Source organism: Sus scrofa, chromosome 3, assembly GCF_054392235.1.
Source record: "Sus scrofa isolate SSC_HxYL_T2T_F1_AM1 chromosome 3, Sscrofa_HxYL_maternal_Yorkshire_Landrace_v2.0, whole genome shotgun sequence".
In the NCBI taxonomy this organism is placed as follows: Eukaryota; Metazoa; Chordata; class Mammalia; order Artiodactyla; family Suidae; genus Sus; species Sus scrofa.
The window spans coordinates 109,280,481-109,301,421 of NC_139385.1; the positions used below are offsets into that span (position 1 = coordinate 109,280,481).

Below are 20,941 nucleotides of genomic sequence, written 5' to 3' on the forward strand. Positions count from 1 at the left end.
CTTTTAAATCCTTCTTTGCTGTATCCATTTCCCAGCAGTTATATGATTAGACGTGTTTCTGTGAATTAGAAAGCTTGGATTCCTTCTTCAGCCATCCCCCTTCTCACCCCACCTCCTTTCAGTCTGACTTAAAGCCATAAAATACTTCTGCCTGCCTGCCTTTCGTTCTGTTTGTATGAATTAAGTCGACAGGATAAATATTCACATTCCCAACTACAGGCTGAAACAATGTTTGCCTGTTCTGCCCAGTGAGTCGAGAAGAAAAGGGGGCCTGACATCACCCTATACTGTACATTCCCGGCATAGATCATTTATTTAAGTCCCTGAAAAAATACAGATGTTTTACCAGCCGAAATAAAATCCTGTGTAAACACTGAGCTTGGAAAAATGTGGCTCGGACTTAGCCGTGGGGGGTTGGGGCAGCGCGGGGAGAAGGCCTGGAGGCAGGACAGCAGATAGAGCAAGTGTATCCTTGGCTGAATGTGATAGGGGCAGACGTGTCCCCCCACCTCCCCGCCCCCCGTCTGCACCCTGCAGAAGGAGAGCAGGCTGTTTTTAAGGAAAAACAGTTGCAAAGGGGGAGAGATTTGTTGATCTTCAGAGTTCAGGATTATTCATGATCACGATACCCGCAACTCATTTATATCTGACCTCTGAAGTGAACACCTCTCTTCTCACTGGAGTTGTCCTTTTTCATGGCCCGCCTCACCTGATCCTGTTGTGGTTGGATCCTGCTGGTTTCTGGAGCTCAGCTGCTGTTGATTTTATAAGGGGGAAAATTGCCTGGAAGCCATGCTTGGTGGAGAGGAAAACCCATCTCAGCGTTGCATTCCCAAACAGCCATATATCATCTTGATCTTGTCTAACACAAGTCACTATTTTAGTCCAGCAGCATAAACCAGACATATTTCACGGGGGCAGTGCAAATTTTTTTCAGGGCTCTGCCTCATGACTCTTTTTAGGCCTGTGGCATATATTCCCAGAGCATCACATTTGCTCCGTGGAGTCTCTTTTAAGGTTCAAAGCTGCCAGAATGGACCCCATGCTTTACACAGATGCTCAGGGGCTCCCCTGGGTCTCTCCGGGTTGGGGGCGGGGGCAGCGGCGCAGAGGGTATGTGTTCTCCAGGCTTTTTTTAGATCCTCGCGGAGTTTCCTTGAGGCCTGCATCTCAAGGGCCTGAAATCTTAGCCCACTCTAGCTGCTTCCTGACCATCCCTTCCTCAGGGCAGGGCCTGACCTCGTCTCCAGGCAGCCCCGGGCCTGTGACAGGCATGGGTGATGACGTTGGTTGGCACTCGGTTGCTTTTGTATGCTTTTTGTGTCGTTCTGATCAGGTCACAACTATCTTTTTGTCTTTTTTGCCATTTATTGGACCGTTCTCGCGGCATATGGAGTTCCCAGGCCAGGGGTCCAATCAGAGTTGTAGCCACTGGCCTACGCCAGAGCCACAGCAACGCGAGATCCGAGCCGCGTCTACAACCTACACCACGGCTCACGGCAATGCTGGATCTCCAACCCACTGAGCAAGGGCAGGGATCGAACCCGCAACCTCATGGTTCCTAGTCGGATTCGTTAACCACTGTGCCATGACGGGAACTCCGGGTCACAACTATCTTAAGTCAATAAAACTTTCTCCCAGTTGTTTTCTTGTATTTTTTTCTGAAGAAACCCCTGAGGTCCACTCTAACCTTTCTTCAAAGGGCCTGCGATAGCTGGAGGGTCACCAACTGTCTCAGTCTGTCCCAGCATGATTATTAGCAGAGCTCATTTTCACTCCCAAAAGAATTCCTGGTGTGCAAGATCAGTTGCCTTCACCGAAGCAAGCTTCACATGGGTATTCCTGCCCAGACTCATTAGAGTGCCCTCCCTCGTTCCCAACCCTGCCGTGTCCTCTCGTGATCCTCGTCTTGAATCCTGGTTCTCCATCCCCAGCTACTCAAGGTGAGGTCTCGTTCCTGATCCCCAGCTCCAGACCTAAAGCAGCTGCCAAGTCCTGCTTCTTCAGCCTCCAAAACATCTCTTGAGTGTATCCTTTTCTCTCCATGTCCACTGCTGCCACCATTCAGGTTGGGGTGGAAGGGGTGTCCCAAAATCAGCGTTCTGCCGGGTCAGGCAGGTAAGCGAATGCAGGGGCAGCACGAATAACCATCCCCTGTTTTCGAACTTGATAGAGATTCGGATTCATTAAATAGTTCATCTTCCTTTTTGTTTTTTGGGGGGTTTTTTTCCTTGTCTTTTTGTCTTTTCTAGGGCCGCACCCGCAGCATATGGAGGTTCCCAGGCTAGGGGTCTAATTGGAGCTGTAACCACCGGCCTACACCAGAGCCACAGCAACGCGGGATCTGAGCCGAGTCTGCGACCCACACCGCAGCTCATGGCAGCGCTGGATCCTTAACCCACTGAGCAAGGCCAGGGATCAAACCCACAACCTCATGGTTCCTAGTCAGATTCATTAGCCACTGAGCCACGACGGGAACTCCCATCTTTCTTTTAATTCTCCATAAGTTTGGGGAAAAAAGGCATGAGAGCTGTGATAAATGACACCAACTTAGTGCCAGTGAGTACTGGGCAGTCGTGGGGACAGTGGTGAACCAGAGCATGCACATCTCATCTCAGGGGCCAGCCCTAGCAGGTGACCATGGCCCAGAAGGGCATGTGGGCCCATGAGTGTCAGATCCTCTCATCTTTCAAGAGTTTAGATATCAGGGTGTTTTTGATGTGAAATCTTCCAGTTCATAAACGACGATCTTAAAATACTCTTGTAGGTCAAATAAGACATCTGCAGCCACTTTCGGTCCCCGGGCTCTTCTTGGTTTTCAGGCTCTGGCTTCCAGCATCACCCGCTTTTGTCTAGCCTGGCAGTAGTCTCGCTCATCCTGCCCCTTCTAGTCCAGCCTCTGCACTGTCCCTGGCCTTTCCTTTCCAGATTGCAGATCTCATCACCTAAGCGCTCTCTCTGGAGAGGTCGTTGCTGTCTGTGGAGCAGAGGACGTGTTCCTTGATGCTACCCCTAAGATCCTTCCCCATCTGCCCTGACCCCTCCCTCCCCATGTCCTGCCACCCTGCACACACCCTGCCTGTGCTCTTGTTACACGCAGCTATTTGCTGTCCCCTGAGCAGGCCCAATACTTTCCTCTTACTTAATGGGTTTTTAAGAACAATTTTAGATTTGCAGAAAACATGGCTACAAAGAGTTCCCATACATTCCTCTCTTTCCCACCCCCTGTCTCCAGTTTTCTCCTGTTATTAATATCATACATTAGAAGGGTGTGTTTGATAAATTTATGAACCAGTATTGACACATTATTACTGAGGTCTGTAGTTCACTTTTTTGGTTGGCAATCTCGATATTTTAACACTATTGAACACTTTTTAACAACTCAGTTTCCTCTGCTTGCAGATTCGCCCCCCAGTTCTGGCAAGATTCTTTTCAAGGCCAAGTATGACTATCACTCTTCCTGCAAAACCATCTCTGTTTATTTTTGGAATGGGGGCTGGAAGGGAGGGAGGAGATGGAAAAAGAAAGAGAACTAACATTTTGATCAGGTGCCTAGCATGTGCCAAGTATATATATAGTTTTTGAACTCTTTCTACAATCCTAGCAGATAGATATTATCCTCTTTGCTGTGAGGAAGCCGAGGTTAACCAGTTGCCCAAAGCCCCACAGCTCGGAACTGGGTTTCCACCCAGGTCTGCCTGGCTCCAGTCTCTGCCCACCCCCCCACCCCCTGACTCCCTCCCACAGGGCTGCATTCTTACTACTAAACCAGCCTCCCTGTTTTCCCCACTGGATTAGGAATCCACTGGAGGGAGGACCGCACATTTTTCAGCTCTGTCTCCACTCCTAACACCAGGTTGGCACCTACCATAGCTCACCAGGCCCTGGGGCCTGTGTCCTAAAGGCAGAGTTAATATAAGAAGAGGCACCAGATACTGCCATCAAGTCAGCAAATGCTTGTTGAATCCCCGCTCTGTACGGTCGTGGTGGAGGGTGAGGTCACGCGTCGGAGCAACGTGGTGGAGATGCTGTCCCAACCAGGCAGAGTCAGGGAAACGAGTGGTGTTTTGTTCATCCACGACGAGAGCGTCGACCGCAGAGAGGCAGGGATTCTCTCTTCTCTGCTGCAGACCCCGGGACAGTGCCTGCTAATAATGATAGCTGTTTCGTAGTTTAATGAATATTTTTGTACTGTAGGTTGCAATTCTGTTGCATATTTGGGACATGCGAAGTGATGCTAAACTTCTCGGGGTTCTCCTGTGTGTGCAGTTGGCAATCATCCTCAGGTCGGGCAGCTTCGGGGTCTCTGTGTTTGGTGCCGTGCAGCCCTGTGTTATCAGCTGATTGCACCTTGTCCCGAGCCTGGGCTTGCCTGGAAGTTCTTCTGGGCCAGAACTTTAGGAAAGGGGAGAGGGAGGAGGAGTTGCCTCACCCCCGCCATCCCTTTTCAGAACTGATAGACAAACCATCCTTCCCAGGACCTGCCTGGAAGTCCAGGACCAGACCCTGGACCAGAATTCCAGAGGCCGGGCCTCAGTTCTGGACTTTAGGAAAAAACTGAGGCAAAGGGATAGCCTCCTCTTTGCTTCAGAGAATTGAACCCAGCACTCTAAACGTCCTGTGACGGTAGTCATGTGCTCCAGGATTTTCATTCATTATCTTAAAGGGAAAAGTTATCTCAAACATAGTCGCCTGCTTCAGACAGCTGCTTACAGGACCCCCCCAGCCCCACCCCACCCCACCCCACCCCACCCTGTCTTCTCTTCTCCCTCCTCCCCGCCCCTGTTTTCCTTGTCTTCTCTGACCCTGTCTTGCACGTGGATTGCTCTGTCTCTCCTACGTGCTTATTTCCACCAGGTCCTCCTACGTGTCCCGCCCCCTCCACTCGTCCCATGTAAATGAGTCGCTCTCTGTTCCTGGTGAATAACCAGGATCACAATTGTGTCTGGTTTGTGCCCAAGGTGACAGAATTGATGGGTCTGGAGGCCGATTTTCATAAACCAGAGCTACCAAGCGTTTCAAAAACAGTCTTGTTTTTGCCAAGGAAGGTGAGCAAATATAGGACTAAGTTTAAACATCCATCAGGAGTTATTTTTGAAGTGATTGCCTCTAAGTGAGAGGCATTTGAAAATCTCATAGCTTTCTTTACAAGTCAATTCCAGAGTCATGTATTTTGCTGGTGTCTGCTGATTAATTACAATCCTGTGACACCATGAAAAAGGCCTGGTGGTTGGTTTTGTGCAGCTGCAGAGAAAAGTAAAGCGGGGCCCGGTGCCTTTGCCAATTCTTTCAGGATGGTGGGGATTCGGGCAGAGGGAGGTAATTTGTTCACTCTGGCAGTCACCACATGAGACCAGAAGGCCCGGCCAGACCCATTTCTCCAGACTTCACGACGGGCGGTTTGGGTCCCTGCGGGGGTGTGGTGAAGTAGTGATATTTGATCTGTTGCTTCTGAAATAACAGACCCATTATTAGAGAAAGCATTTTCAGTCCCCACAGGGGGGACTTGTGTGCCTTCTCCTGCACAGTTACTTCTGTTGAGGGAAAAAATTGTTTAAAAGCAGTTCCAGACGATAAAGTCGTCAAAATGTATTTTGACTCTCTAAACCAAAGGTGCCTAGCTTATATTCTTGGCAATTGCAGATCTTTGATGCAGGGAAACCTGCCAGCTCATACCCATTTAGGGTCCGATGGCTCTGGATCTCTTTCCTCTTGGCCTCTTGCTTTTTCTCATTGCTTCCTTCCCTATCTAACTCTCAGAGGTTGCCCTTCATTGACAGGAGGGAAAGAGAAGAAGTAGTTAAGTCTTGGTGCTTAGGAAGAATCACCTGCAGCTCCGGTGAAGGATACAATGGGGATGAAAACAGATTATTAAAATAGACTTTCCAAGTTCTCACGGTGCTTATCTGTCTTGCTTTCGCCACCCTCCTCCTGTCCTTGATTTTTTTTTTTTTGAGTAATCAATGAATTTATTACATTTATAGTTGTACAATGATCATCACAATCCAGTTTTATAGGATTTCCATCCCACAACCCCAGCGCATCCCCCCGCCCCCCCCAAACTGTTTCCTTTGGAGACCGTAAGTTTTTCAAAGTCAGTATCTGTTCCGCAAAGAAGTTCATTCTGTCCTTTTTTCAGATTCCACAGGTCAGTGAAAGCATTTGATGTTGGTGTTTCGTTGTATGGCTGACTTCACTTAGCATGATAATTTCTCTCCTCGATTTAGATAAAGGGACAGAAGGATTTCTCTGACATGTTTTTGCCCTTGACACTCGCTAAGGTTAGAGGATCTCGTTTATGCCCTTGTCCACTGCAGTTCTCTGCTGCAGGTTTGTACTTCTCACAAAGGCCTTGTTGATGCCGTCACTGAGTGAATCCAAGACACATGCATGTGCACAGCCTGTGCCATGAGTTTGCTGGAAGTGTGTCCTTCATTCTAAACATATGCAGCTCGAGAGATGCAGCAGGGTTTGTCTTTCTCTGCTTAACTCTAATGTGTAACCTCATGTCAGAGTATGAGAGTAGGGTATGACATCTTGGCAAAGGTCTAAAAAAATCTGAATAGTTTACAAACGTCACTGTCAGCATTTGAAAAGGCAGACATCACTGTGGCCTGCTTCTTTAGCCAAGCCTCTTCTGATGAACCCCAACGTGTAAACCAGATTAGACTCACAGGCAATTGATTTTTCCTAGGTAGTTAAGATTTTGACTTCTAAAAATATTCGTTAAGGGAGTTCCCATCGTGGCTCAGTGGTAATGAACCTGACTAGCATCCATGAGGATGCAGGTTTGATCCCTGGCCTTGCTCAGTGGGTTAAGGATCCAGCCTTGCTCTGAGCTGTGGTGTAGGTTGCAGCTGTAGCTCTGATTCGACCCCTAGCCTGGGAACCTCCATATGCTGTGGGTGCAACCCTAAAAGAGAAGAGAAGAGAAAAGAAGGAAAGGGAAAAGAAAAGAAAATAGTATTTGTTAAAAGTGGTTTTTGTTTTTGTGTTTTTTTCCATATGAGACTGCTGAGATAGAGAAAGGGGTTTGCTTTTCTTTAATAAAATCAATTTACAGGTTGTTCGTAACTAATAAGCTCTTGCATCTGATGACTGGTCACAGAGCAGTCACCTTTTTTTCAGACTTGCGTAGGGAACCCAGAGAACAGGTATGGATGAAAGATGAAAGTTTCTCACCACTTGCTCTTCCTCCAAAACCAACATGCTTTTCTGCAAAGAGACCAAAGCCACATTTTGCAGGTGTCTGTTTTCTCTGAGGGGAATATTTTGAGGCAATCTAAAAGGGAGGAACTGAACATTTAGGACAAATATATTTTCACAGCAGGATATGGCTTTTTCTCTTTTTCTGGTTTAGGTTTTTCATTTGTTACAAGCCTTCTCAGACTCCAAATGCAGACTGAATACATACTTTCAACAGGAGCTGGCTGACGTCGCCGTTTGTACCAAAGCCAAACTCTGGCTGGCCACGAGGTATGTTAAAACCCCACATGAGCTCGGAGCTATCGAGGGTTAGGAATACATTGGAGAAATGCTGTTTCTAGTTGTGGGAGTTTTAAAAGTCACTGACATGCGTTTTCTAAACTTATTGGACTATTTATCTTTTTTGAACTTTGGGTTGTGGTCAAGAAAGAAAAATATTTTCTTGAGAATTTTTCTAAACTGCTGTGGAGCTAGGGGGCATGTAATATGGTTTTTTATCTGTCCACCAATCAGCTGGTATTTATGAATCTCTGCTCTGTGCCCAGCCCTGTGTTAGATATTGCCCCAAGGAGAGGCAGTAATTGACTAAATCATGTGGTACAAACTATTAGGTGCCATGGCAACTCAGACAGGAAGAGACTGGCGCAGGCCCAGAGGGGGTACCTTAGAAAAAGACATCGAAGTTGCCTCTTTTTAGGTAGGGAGCAGAGTAGCATGAAGAAGCAAGGCAAAGGAAGGTATGTACATTTTTTTTTTCATCCTTGCCATCGTTAGTTTTTTTCTGGAATGGAGAACATTTACCAGGTGAAAGATGAAGCAAAAAGAATTTCTCAGTTTCTCTCAAATACACAGGGAGTCCTCTCTGTAACACTGTGTTCAAAATCTGTGTCTCAGAGGAGTTCGCACTGTGTTGCAGTGGGTTAAGAATCCTACCGCAGTGGCTCAGTTCAAGCCCAGGCCCAGCACAGTGGCTTAAAAGATCTGGCTTTGCCCTAGCTGCGGTGTACGTCACAGCTGCGGCTTGGATTCAATCCCTGGCCCAGGAACTTCCATATGCCTCAGTGCTGCCATTAAAAAGACAAAAAAGTAAATAAATAAATAAATCTGTGTCTCAGATCTTGATAGTGGTAGGATGGTGTTGCTGCAGGGGCCTCCTGCCCCCTGCTATGTCCTCTAATTCTAGGTACATGTAGCAGAATACAGAGCTGAGGAAATACACGGAGGCCACACAGTGAAATTTCCAAAAGGAAACCTTTAGGCGAAAGGGAAATTCAGCGAATGGGGATGCGAGTCTCCACGTTTAAGCACCTGTAGCTTTGGCCAGGGATATTGGTGGGAAAATTCTCTAGGATAGGAAATGCCAATAAACAAATGATTAGCGTCTCATTTTTAGTTCAGTTTTTGTTTTATCTCTTATTTAGAGAGTAGGAGTTGATTGACCATAAACCGCTTCCCTAAGCCAAGAATCATTTGCCTTCTGTGTAGCCTTTAGACAACTTCCCAAGGTGCCTTTTCCAGGCAAACAGGGCATGGCAATCATATTTGTGCTCTCCTCTGTTTACCTGATGCTCCTCGCTGTTATTTCCCGGGATCAGGAAGTCAGGGCTCTCTGGAAACCTTCCTAATGAAACCCCTGCTTCCCAAGACAGAATCTGAATCTCCCGTTCTTAAAGTTCTCTAAGGAGGAAATTTCTGTCCCCTTTGTTTGCTGCCTTTTGATGGGTCTCCTGAAAATTCATCATCTTCTGGCTTCCTAAGTCAATTCCTGCTTGCTGGATGGGAAGGAGGAATTGGAATAACAGGCCAGCCGTCTGAATGGACCTTCATGTTGTGCAATGCTGAAGGCGGATGGCAAAGCTGCCAGCAGCCTCCTCTTCCACTGAAGAAGCCCGCCTGGCCTTCCTTGTGGTCCCTGTCTCGATTTCCTAATCAGTCTTTTCATCATCGCCTGCCCCCCTACTGTCCCCTTCTCTGATTTTCCTCCATGATTTCCCAGCCCTAGAAAACAAAGGCATGAATCACTGAAATTCGCTTCACTGCATTTCCACCTCCCTTGCCCAGAGTCCAGGAAAGCCACTTTTATGTCTCCAGTACAGTCAACGCTTTATTATCCAAGCATGAACTTTACACTTCATGGGTGGTCTGTAACACCAGGCTTCCTCTTGCTCCCCAGCACACTTTCACCATATTAATCAGGATGTGTTCCGAGCCTGGAAGAGAGTTTAGGAGGAAAACACATGGCCAGAGCACAGTGTTTCCCAAAGCCACATGTCAGTTTTTCTGGATTACCCGAGTCACTGCCAGGATAACCTTCAAGTGCCTGTCCAGGAGAGTATAAAACGGATCTCAGCCTGTCACACCCTTGCTGGTCCTTGGGGTCCTTTGAGAGTGTTGCCCAGGAGGTGTTTGTCTGCCCAAATGAGCCCCTCCTGGGTCCTAGCAGGCCTTTCTCAGAGCTGACTGCCCCCCCACAACTTACATTCTCACCTGCTTTTCCTCTGAAAGGTGTTACAGTGCAAGGTATTCCAAATCCCAATGCTGAAAAGGCTTCTTTATGTCCCTGGCAGTTTACGAAGAAAGAGGAATAAATGTTCTTTTGTGCCTACTAACGATTTTCTGTATCTTTTGAGTATAGCTTGAAACATGAATGTGATTGCAAAAAAAAAAAAAAAAAGGTCTTTAAATTTTAGTACCAACTAAATTTATTAGCACCAACTTCAATGTATTCGATCATTAGCTTGTGTTTTATTCAGTCTAATAAGCTCAGAAATATTAGTGAGGTTATCATTTATTTGTTTATTCCCCCAAAGAGGGTTTTTAACAACAACAACAACAACAAAGTTCATTGGAGCCATTGAACAACCAATTCAGTTTTTAAAATTTTGACTCTAAAATTGAAGGCACATAAAATAAAGACTTTTGTCATATATTTGTGTTTTAACTTTGCAAAATCAATAGGGCTTTATATGAGGTGATTAAGCAATAGCCATGGATTTGTTGGGGAATTTTTGGTGATGAATGGCCAGCTGGCAACATGGCCTAAGTAGAGGACTGGGCTTCTGCTCTTACAGGCCGCTTTTCATTCCAAGATGTCAAAACCTTTATGGAAATCAGCTCGTTAATCCTTCAAGTCCCTTCCTTCCCCTTTTTCTTCCATCCCTCTCTCCTCAATCCAGTTTATTGTCTCTCTCCTGGTGCAAAGGCACCACTCCTGAAGGAACACCAAGTTGACCTGGGCCAGAAACTGAGTGAGAATAGGGTCAGCCGTTGGCCTGGCGAGCCTGGCTGTGGGCACCGCAGAAGAGGAAGTTGGCGCAGCCCGCTCGCGGCCGTGTGCTGCCCTCACCATGTACAGGTTCCAGCTCTGCTGTCCCAGCTGGATCACAGGCCCTGCCTGAATAAGGACTTGGGTTAAAAAGCCCTGTCAAGTAAGAGTAAGAGGAGAAAAGATATATTTACTTTGATTGAGAGTTGGAATTACTGTTATTTGGGACTTAAAATTTTTCAGAAATCAATTTGGTCATCTAGTGTCTCCTTTGGTTACAAAAGGAAAAAACTCTGTGTGTGTGTGTGTGTGTGTGTGTGTGTGTGTGTGTGTGTGTGTGTCCTTTTAGTAAATATGGTAAACTAAATGGACTCTCAGAATCAATGTGATAGATGATGTCATGACTGGGAAAAAGAACATTTCCCACTAAATTTTTTTCACATTTTTTTTTTCCTTGACTGTCAGCGTAGTGTATGCTTATCATAGAAAATTAAGGGAAAGAAGGGAATATAAATCTACTTTTACCAATATACAGTGGAATCCACTATCATTGGCTAATATTTGGGGGAAGTCGTTAGCAGTTTTACACACATAGCTACTTCATCTTTCTTCCTATCTTTTTTTAATGTAGTTGAGATTATGCTGTATGTATGTAAGTGATAGCTTACTTTTTCCATCTAACAGGATCATGGAAATATGTGTCCTTATTATTGAGAACTCTTTATGGTATCGTTGCTATGGAGAATAGTATGATGTTTCTTCAAAAAACATTCAAAGTAGAATTACCATATGAACTAGCACTTCCACTTCTGGGTATAGTCTCAAATGAATTGAAAGAGTCTTGAAGAGACATTTGTACCTGTTCTAGTTGCATTATTCACAGTAGTCGGAAGGTAGAAGTAATCCAAGGGTCCACTGATGGATGAGTGGATGGACAAAATAAGGCACCTCTGGACACTGGAATGTTATTGAGCCTTAAAAATAAAGGAAATTCTGGAGTTCCCATTGTGGCACAGTGGAAACGAATCCGACTAGGAACCATGAGGTTGTAGGTTCAATCCCTGGCCTTGCTCAGTGACTTGAGGACCTGGCATTGCCGTGAGCCGTGGTGTTAGGTCGAAGACGTGGCTCGGATCCAGCGTTGTTGTGGCTGTGGTGTAGGCTGACTCCAACCCCTAGCCTGGGAACCTCCATATGCCATGAGTGAGGTCCGAAAAAGTGGGAAATAAACTAAAATAAAATAAAGGAAATTCTAACACACACTGCCACATGGCTGAACCTTGAGGACGTTATGCTAAGTGAACTAAGCCAATCACAGAAAGATAAATATACTCTATTGTTCCACTTACATGAGGCTCCTAGAGTTGCCAGATTCATAGAGACAGAAAGTAGAATGGTAGTTAGGGGCTGCGGGAAGGTGAATTAGTGTTCAACTAATAGAGGTTTCGTTTTGCAAGATGGAAGAGGTCTGGAGATTGGTGCTACAACAGTGAGTGTGCTTTACACTCCTGAACTGTATACTTAAAATAGTTAAGATGGTAAATTTTATATTATGTAAACTTTATCACACTAAAACAATTTTTTTTTAGTTGTGCAACAATCATCACAACTGAATTTTATAGCATTTCCATCCCAAACCTCCAGGCCATCCCCCCACCCCCAGCCTGTCTCCTTTGGAAACAATAAGTTTTTCAAAGTCTGTGAGTCAGTATCTGTTCTGCAAAGAAACTCATTGTGTCCTTTTTTCAGATTCCACCTGTAAGTGTTAGCATTTGATGTTGGTGTCTCATTGTCTGACTTACTTCACTTAGCATGATAATTTCTAGGTCCATCCATGTTGCTGCAAATGCCATTATTTCTTTCCTTTTAATGGCTGAGTAATATTCCATTGTGTATATGTACCACATCTTCTTTATCCACACAAAACAATTTTAATGACAAACCATTAAAAAACAAACAAAACTCTTGGTACTCTATCATTCCTCTGAGGTTATTGTCCTGGCTTTTTATGATAATTGCTTTTGCCTGTTTTTGAATTAAGAAAAAAAAAATCTTTGAAAACACTGTTTGTTAAAGGTAGCATATTTTTGTCACCTGAATAATCATTCATTGAGTTACCTTACCATTGTTCCATTACTGGCCGTTTGGTTTATTTCCTTTTTTTTTTGGTCCTTTTAGGGCTGCACCTGCAGCATATGGAGATTCCCAGGCTAGGGACTGAATCGGAGCTGTAGCCACTGGCCAACACCACAGCCAGAGAAATGTCAGATCCAAGCTGTGCCTGCAACCTACACCACGGCTCACAGCAATGCCAGATCCTTAATCCATTGAGTGAGGCCAGGGATTGAACCCGCAACCTTGTGGTTCCTAGTTGGATTCATTTCTGCTACACCACAATGGGAACTCCATATTTCTTATTTTTTTAATGTCATAACATTCCAGTAAAAATCTTAGTATGTACGTGTGTGAGAGAGAGAGGTTGTGTGTGATTGTGGGTTATTGCCTTAAATGTGATTTCTAGACATAGAATGAATTAAGAGGATATGAACAGACTTGTGGTTGCCGAGGGGGAGGGATGGACTGGGAGCTTGGGGGTTAATGGGTGCAAACTATTGCATTTGGAGTGGATAAGCAATGAGACCCTGCTGTAGAGCACAGGGAACTATATCTAGTCACTTGTGATGGAACATGATGGAGGATAATCTGAGAAAAAGAATGTGTGTGTGTGTGACTGGGTCACTTTGCTGTACAGCAGAAAATTGACAGAACACTATAAAGCAACTATAATGGAAAAAATAATCATTTTTTAAAAGGATATGAAAAAATTTTGATTTTTCGTATTTTAAAAGCCTTGATATATACTGCCATATTGATTTCCAGGAGAGATGTGTCAGTTCATCTTCCAGGGCACAGGAGACCTCCACCAAAATTTTAAATAACTAAGATTTTAAAAATTAGGCAAAGGCATGAGGTTTCGGTTCGATCCCTGGCCTTGCTCAGTGGGTTAAGGATTCGGCATTGCCGTGAGCTGAGGTGTAGGTTGCAGACGCCGCTCGGATCCTGCGTTGCTGTGGCTGTGCTGTGCTGTGGCAGTTGCAGCTCCGATTCAACCCCTAGCCTGAGAACCTCCATATGTCCCAGGTGCGGCCCTAAAAAAAGACAAAAGACAAAATATATATATTTTTTTTAAATAAATGAATAAAAATAAAAATTAGGTGAAGGAAATTTTTGCTTTTTAGATGCCTTCTGTGTGCCAACCTCTGTATTAGGAGATTTATAAATATTATTTCATTAACTTTTCTCAAATCTCCCTTAATATAAGCAAATCTGCTTTTGTCTTTTTCTTTCTTTTTTAATTGTTTTTTACAGCCACACCTGCAACATATGGAAGTTCCCGGGCCAGGGGTTGAACAGCTGCAAGCCTACATCACAGCTACCACAACACTAGATACAAGCCACAGCTGTGGCAACACCGGATCTTTAACCCACTGAGCAAGGCCAGGGATCAGCCCACATCCTCACAGAGACAATGTCGGGTCCTTAACCTGCTGAGCCACAATGGGAACTCCAAATCTGCTTTTCTACAGTGAAAACAACTGCAGAGACAAACCCTGTGTATAAGACACCCAATTAAGTTAGCATTTCACCTTAGCAAGAGTTAAGAGATAAAAGAGTATAATTTTTTTTTCAATTTTCGCTTCCTACATTTTGGCATGGAAGCTGCCATACTTTAGTGTTTTATCAAATTGGCTTGATAAAGAATCTTCCCCTCAGCTCTCCGTGGGCTGCTGCTTGGGCCTAGGTATACTCTGCATTCTCAGCCAGAGGATTGGACAACAATGCATTGGGATCAAATTGGCCATAGGAGTGTTTTGTTTGACTTGAGCAGAGTTTAAATATATATATTTAAAAATCACTGCTGGCATTTAAAACTCGGGAAATTCCATAGTAAATTAGGGTTCCTAGCTTCTCTTAGCAAACTGGAAGATCTGGCCCCACCAGGACCAAATTCCCACACAGCTACAACAGGCCAGAGCTGCAAATGGGCTGCCCTCTCTTGGCAGTGCAGCTGTCTGTATGTCACTGCTGTCCCCACCCAGCCATCTCTCTCGTTAGGTGACCTGCTCAGCTCCCACAAGAGGAGGAGTCTGTGACTCTTGGCACTGGCATTTATTAAGTACCACATAGGCTGGCAGTGAGTTTTTGCTCCAGGCAGCAGTTCTTAATGCTGATGGCTCCATAGTAGCATCCTCTGGAGGGGCTTTAAAACCTGCCAGGACCAGGCCCCACCTCCAGAATATCTGATTTTTTGGTTGAAGGTGTGTCCCAGTCGCTGGTGGTTTTATGACTCTCCAGGAGATTCTAGAATGCCATCAGATTGAGAACCACTGATGTTTTCTTGTGTGTTCTGTGCCTCCCTCCTTGAGGCAGCGGGTAAGGGATGAGCAGTCGTGCTAGAGGGCACTTGTGTTTTTCTTCTAAGGCCAGAGATTGACTCAAAAAAGATAGAATGACTCGGCTTCTGCCTGCTGCCCTTAACACTTCAGCTCCACAGGTGTGCAAGTGTGACACACCTGGCCATTGTGTAGTTTCATATTTGAGCAAACTTCTAGGCCTGGTCACTTAAAAGCTGTCTTAGCAAGATATGTCGATTGCTTTCAAAAGTGCTATTTAAACCAGATACTCGAAGTTCCCATCGTGGCTCAATAGAAACGAATCTGACTAGCATCCGTGAGTAAGCAGGTTCGATCCCTGGTCTCACTCAGTGGGTTAAAGATCTGGCGTTGCTGTGAGCTGAGGTATAGGTTACAGATGTGGCTCAGATCCTGTGTTGCTGTGGCTGTGGTGTAGGCCAGCAGCTACAGCTGCGATTCGACCCCGAGCCTGGAAACCTCCATATGCCATGGTGCAGCCCTAAAACAGACCAAAAAAAAAAAAAAAAAAAAAAATCTGATACTCATTTGGTTGACCTGGAAGCTTATGGCATATTTTCATTTTTGGAGATGAGACTTAAATAGAATAGCTACACTGGTTTCACTTCATTCAGTAAATTATTTATTAAACCCTGCTATATGCCAGACTATATTAAACAGAGCAAGTACTTATTAAAACCTCTGCTTTAGTGTAGAGAGGGCAACAAAACCATCTTGCCAACTAGAATCGTAGACCTAGAACTTAAGAACTGGAAAGAATCATAAAGTTCATTGAGGCCCACTCCCATCCCTGTGCCTATGAGAAAACACAGCTCAGAGGTCGAGGGATTTACCCATTTTCACACAGCCCACCAGGCTGTAACAACCACCTGATGACAACTAACACTTGGGGAGGGCCTAACTCCATGCTTCTCTTCGGGCTCTTTCTGCTGGACCACATGGCCTCCATCTATCCAGTGTTGGCATATCTGGACTTGGAATGGTGGTAACTTAACAAGACTCCTGCAGTAGTCTGGGCTGGGGCCTGAGATCCTGCTTTTCTGATAAGCTCCACGGTGATTCTGGCACGGCTGGTTCTGAGAGACAGTACCTATTTTGAGGGCCAAGGATCAGAGAATCAGCCACTGTGATCATCCAGCCCCCCTCTTTGAATATTCCCATCCTCCGCCCTCATTCTCAGGCTGGTGGCTGGAGCTTGGAGCCGTAGGAGGGGGCTGAGGCTCTCGATGGGGTCAGTCTAGAATTCTTTGCCGTCCACCTGGGATGACCTGCACTGAGAGACCGCGTGGCCCCAGAGCTCGCGATGGGGCGTCCACACTCCCTTGTCCGGGCAGCCATCCCAGTGGCCTCGGTGCCTGGGGTAGGACCCAGACTTTGTTGGCATGCGGCGAATATTTATCATTTTGAAAAATAACAGTCTGATATTCTGGTGAGAAAAACAGGCTCTCAGAAATACAAGAACAGGTCCCAGGGTGACTTAGGAAAGGAACTTCGGGAAGTACATTTTTGAATAAAACAGTGCCGATGTGGGGAAGAGGTGATGGCAGAAGCTTATGTTTGTTGAAGACCTAGCTCTCTGCGCTTGACCTCAGGATTTCTGACCCCGAGTTAGTTCTCATGTGCAAAAAGCATCACCTGTATGACCCATCCCCCTCCCTGTCCAGCTTCCCTCTCAGTCTCCTGACCCCCTCACCCTTGTCTCTCTTGTGCTTGTCCACCTCCCTACCCCTTAAACTCCCAAGTCACTTTAGCATCTCCTCCCCCGTCCACCCCCTTTTCCAGACTCTCCTCTGCCTTCCCCCCATTTTCTCTAATTCTTAATGGGTCCCCACTCAGCTGAGGTGGCATGCTTCTTGAAGGCCTGGGATTTAAATGTGTAAGGAAAATATGCTTATGGGGACAAAGCTAGGGCTGGCTTTTGTGTGGCAATGCCAGTTCTGCCCCCCACCCCCCGGTGGGGGGTGGTCTGCGGCCAGCTGCAGAAGTCCTGGCTTAGGGTTCTGTTTTGCTTTACAGCTGAAGACAGCAGTTATTTTCTAACCACCAGATTTATTCACACGAGAGACTACACTTCCCAGGCAGAAATCCTGGGATTTAGGTCTGATTCCACTTTCCCACTGTCCCTTGGCCCTTCCCAAATCCCTCGTGCCTTCTGGACCGGTCCCCTCACCGAGGAAGAGATCCTTCTTTCAGAAGTCCTCAGAGGGGCCTCGGCCCTTTGCCACAGCTACACTCCCATGCACAGTTTCACTCCCATGCTGCTGGAATGAATCCAGTCGAGATGGGTTGTTAAAATATTCAGATGATCATGTGGCATGTTAAGGCTATCATTTGTGGTCCCTGCCAAAACTTTAAGGGAAGCAAGTCTTAACAGGGGTGGTTACTTACATAGCAAGTTTCCAGGCATTGCTGGGGGTTGGGTTTGCTTTTGGTTTGTTTCCTCTCTCCTCTTTCTTTTTTTAAAATAAAAGGCTTCCCAGTACTCCCCTACCCCCTTTTTAATTGCTTTTCTTTCAAACCCCAGATTTTTGGGGGGGAGGGAGATTCCCATCAGGACCCCTCTTTAATCCCCCAGCTCAGCCTATTCAAAGTCTCTTTGAGCCTCACGCATATTTGAACGATGAGAGAAATGAAGTTGGTGTATTTTAGACCCAAGCTTGTTGACATTTGTTCGCTTCCCTTTCAGACTTCTCAGGAATGTTCAAGGTCATGATATCTCAAGAGGAGATCCTGTTTGTATTTTTTGAAAACAGAGAGAAACATTAAGTTTGCACATTTCAACCCAAAGCAATGGACAAGGTGCAAAACAGTTTCTTCATTAGATATTCCTTTTAAAGGAATAAGCTGTTTAAGAAATGAAACTTGAGACTATATGAGGCATTTCTTGTTGACAGGCTGAGCTTATGGAAACCAGTTAGGTAAAAGCAGTCAGAAGTGATCAGTATACTAAACTGAACCTTTGTACAAGTTGCCCGAGATCAAAGCTTCTTCATATTGCCGTGAGCAATAAAAATAGTTCCTTTATGCAACTGCACATCAAGGGTTCAGCACCCAACTTTCTACTTTTTAAATATAGAAATCTTCAGACCTAACCTAGGAGTAGTAATTAGTTTGATAAAGGGCTCAGAAATAGCCATTTTGCTCCATTTGTGGCTGTTGGCTTCTTGGAATATTGCTGTTGGAAGATTTGGGCGGTGTTGTCGTTGCCCGGCTCCCAAGAGATGCAGGCTTTAAATGGCCTCAACACATTTTTATGATATTATGTAAAACTCTAACATAGGGATGGTGGTGGTGGTTGTTGTTGTCATTGTCATCCTTAGCATGTGATATATTCCATCTTTAGGGTAAATCAACACCATGATTACCTTTACTGAGCCATATTCCCAATGAATCTAAGCCAATTCATATTTGCAAATGGTACAGAGCAGTGTCTTAGGCACAGTGGGGCATATAGAGATGAAAGATATTGTCCCCATTTCAAAAACCTAGTGACTAAGGCAGGTATGGATTTAATTAACTAAACAAGTGAGAATTTGGTAAATGCTGGAATAGGGTCCAAGTGGATGACAGGAGGCAGTTAGTGGGAGTTGGAATGCCAAGGAAGTCTTCCAAGAGAAGGGAGAAGTCTCTAAAGGCGAGGCGAGATGTAGTTGTTTAGATGAGATTCATCTTCATAGATCGGAGAATGAGTGAGGTTACACTCGTATAGAGCCCGTGTTGGTAAGTAAGTTGTGACGGTCTCATTGCCCAAGTACAAAGGAAGGAATCTCAGTACCTCAGTACCGCGCTCAGCATTGCAGGGACCACTTTAGGCATATTTAATGACGTCTCTTGTCAGAGTTTGGTTAAGAGCCAGTCCAGTTGACAAGACATAGCCATGTGACGCTGACAATGACATTCATATAGAATTCGAATTCTGTAGTACACACAACAAGCACAAGAGTTCACAGAAGAATGTGGCCCGGGATAGCCAGGCAGGGCTTTCTAGGGGAGCTAGGTATTTGAGCTGCCTCTTGGACCCTGGATGTGATTTGGAAACCCCAAAAGTGGCAGGAAAAGAGCAGGTCACCCTGGAGCAGCCGCACCCTGTGGGGAATGCAGGTGCTGTGTTGTGGGACAGAAGACACGGTGTGTTCGGAGAGCAGTGCAAGATTTGGTGAGAGACCAGTTGTGGCAGGCCTTAAATGTCAGCTAGAGGAATTTGAATCTATCCCAAGAGTCGAGAGGAAGTCAGTAAGCTCAGGCTTACACGGCTAAGGAGGCTGCTGTCTCCATGCTCATGAGATACACTGAGGAGGGTGTTAAATCTTCCAGCCTCTCTCAATGGTCAACAGACGTTCCAGCCCCTCCTGGAGGTTAACAGAAGCTCTCTAGTAGCAATCCCCTGGCCGTGTCTGGCCCTTGGAAGCCCTTCTAGCCTGCCTGGGCAGCTAGTGATAGGAATAGAGATGCCGCTTGTGTGCATTTCAGACTAGGTGGCTCTCATCTGCTCAGTGTTGCTAAGAGGACTGTAGCACCACAAGTTTATAGCAAGAAAGGGAGTTTAGAGATCACCTAATCCAGTGGAATCCTCGCTTCAAACAGAAGCTTAAGTGGAAGTTCAAGACGTTCAAGGTAATCGAGATGGCAAATACAGTGCAAGTTGAGCTGGGGGCCTCGCAGCCCACCCACATGGCTTCTCAGCCCCTGGGAGCCCCAAAAGGGACTCAGAAGAGCACCGGACTCCCTCTTCCCAAACAGGGATCTCATCCAAACCAATACCCGTAGGTGGAAAAACAGACACAAGGAGCAGGTGACTTCTTCCTACTTGACAGATGGGTCTGGCTCCGAAGGTGGCCTAAATTGGGGATGTGGAGAGCACATTTGTTTTCTGGCCTCTGGATCCACTGCAGCCTGATCATCCTCCTAGAATATGCTGCAACCCCAGGCCCTTGGGCTGTCCAAGGGCCTCTCTCAGGAGCTGCCCTCCTTGGACATGACCCACGCCCTGGACCTTCTTGCTGTCAAAAGAGAACGGTTCTGGATCCCCTTTCCGCAGAAATCCACTCTCAGCTGGCTGACTGCCAGTTGCTATGACCAAGAAATCACACGGGCATGTTACTCAGTGCTAAATGTCAAGAAGTTGATTCTTATGGGTCGTACCACTGTCGTTTACTCATGATCTTCCAGAGGCAGCTCCTTTAACCGAAGTCAGTAACTTGAGCACAGGGTTTCAAGCACCATGCACACCTGGCAGGAGCACTGCGTTAGGCCTCGCTTAGCTTCCTGCGTCTTTGTGCTCACATTGAGCTGGCTCAGCCCTGGCACTTCGTCCTCCATGGTTAGGCTTCACGCTGACCCCAGGGGGGCTTGTGGGCATGTGAGCAGGTTTTATGTCCAGGGGCCAAGGGAGCTGCTTTGAGAGAGACCCCCCAAAGCCTCGTCGCCCTCCTCCCCCTCGGCTGTCAGTGATGCCCAGGCTTCCTCAGCCATTGGACTGGGCTGCAGGCCTCTGGAGGTAGCTTCTCACACACACTCAGGACCTTATTCCCTGCTTGAGCCGGAAGAGGCCCTCCCCGGTCCAGAGGCCCTGTGTTCCCAGGTGACCACAGGCAGGGCCACTTGGAGAGGCACTGGGTAAACGGAAAAGCCTCTAGGTGTGAACGCACCTCCCTGGGGTCGAGGGGAGGCAGGGTCACTCAAAGGTGGCAGGTCTGGGTTCTGGCCCCTGCTTAGTACTAACTAGTGATGTGTGGACCTTAAGTTCTTTGGGTCTCGGTTTTTATCCGTAAAGTTGGAAGCTCTAAAATGTGAAATAGATGAGGGTGGGGAAAGACACGGTGAGCAATGGGTGTGTGAGTTCAAAAGAGCTAAGCAAATAGAGGGAGTGTTTATTGTCAGATACTTGAGTCGGCCGTGCCGACGGGCCCCTAGGTTGGCCCTCACAGAAACAGCTATGCTTGGAGCCTTGCTCTCCACCAGACTGGCCCCCAGGACACAACACCAGAGCTTGCGGCTGCAAACCCAGATACTCTCCTTGATCGCCGTTGCGTCATAC

The 20,941-nt window shown here is 46.2% G+C and overlaps 1 protein-coding gene across 9 annotated transcripts in view; it reads left to right on the top strand.

Annotated features, from left to right (window-relative positions):
• The window catches only part of THADA (THADA armadillo repeat containing), a 324,726-nt gene that overhangs the window by 213,778 nt on the left and 90,007 nt on the right, over positions 1 to 20,941 (top strand). For 6 of the 9 annotated variants that reach the window (XR_014842041.1, XM_085019406.1, XM_085019407.1 and 3 more), the window contains one exon: positions 7,361 to 7,476. The exons of the other annotated variants lie outside the window; for them this stretch is intronic. Coding sequence is in view for 5 of the 6 variants with exons in the window: in XM_085019406.1 (XP_084875532.1) it covers positions 7,361 to 7,476 (116 nt within the window). In the remaining variant the exon portion in view is untranslated. The remainder of the gene's footprint in view (positions 1 to 7,360; positions 7,477 to 20,941) is intronic. 9 annotated transcript variants of the gene reach the window in all.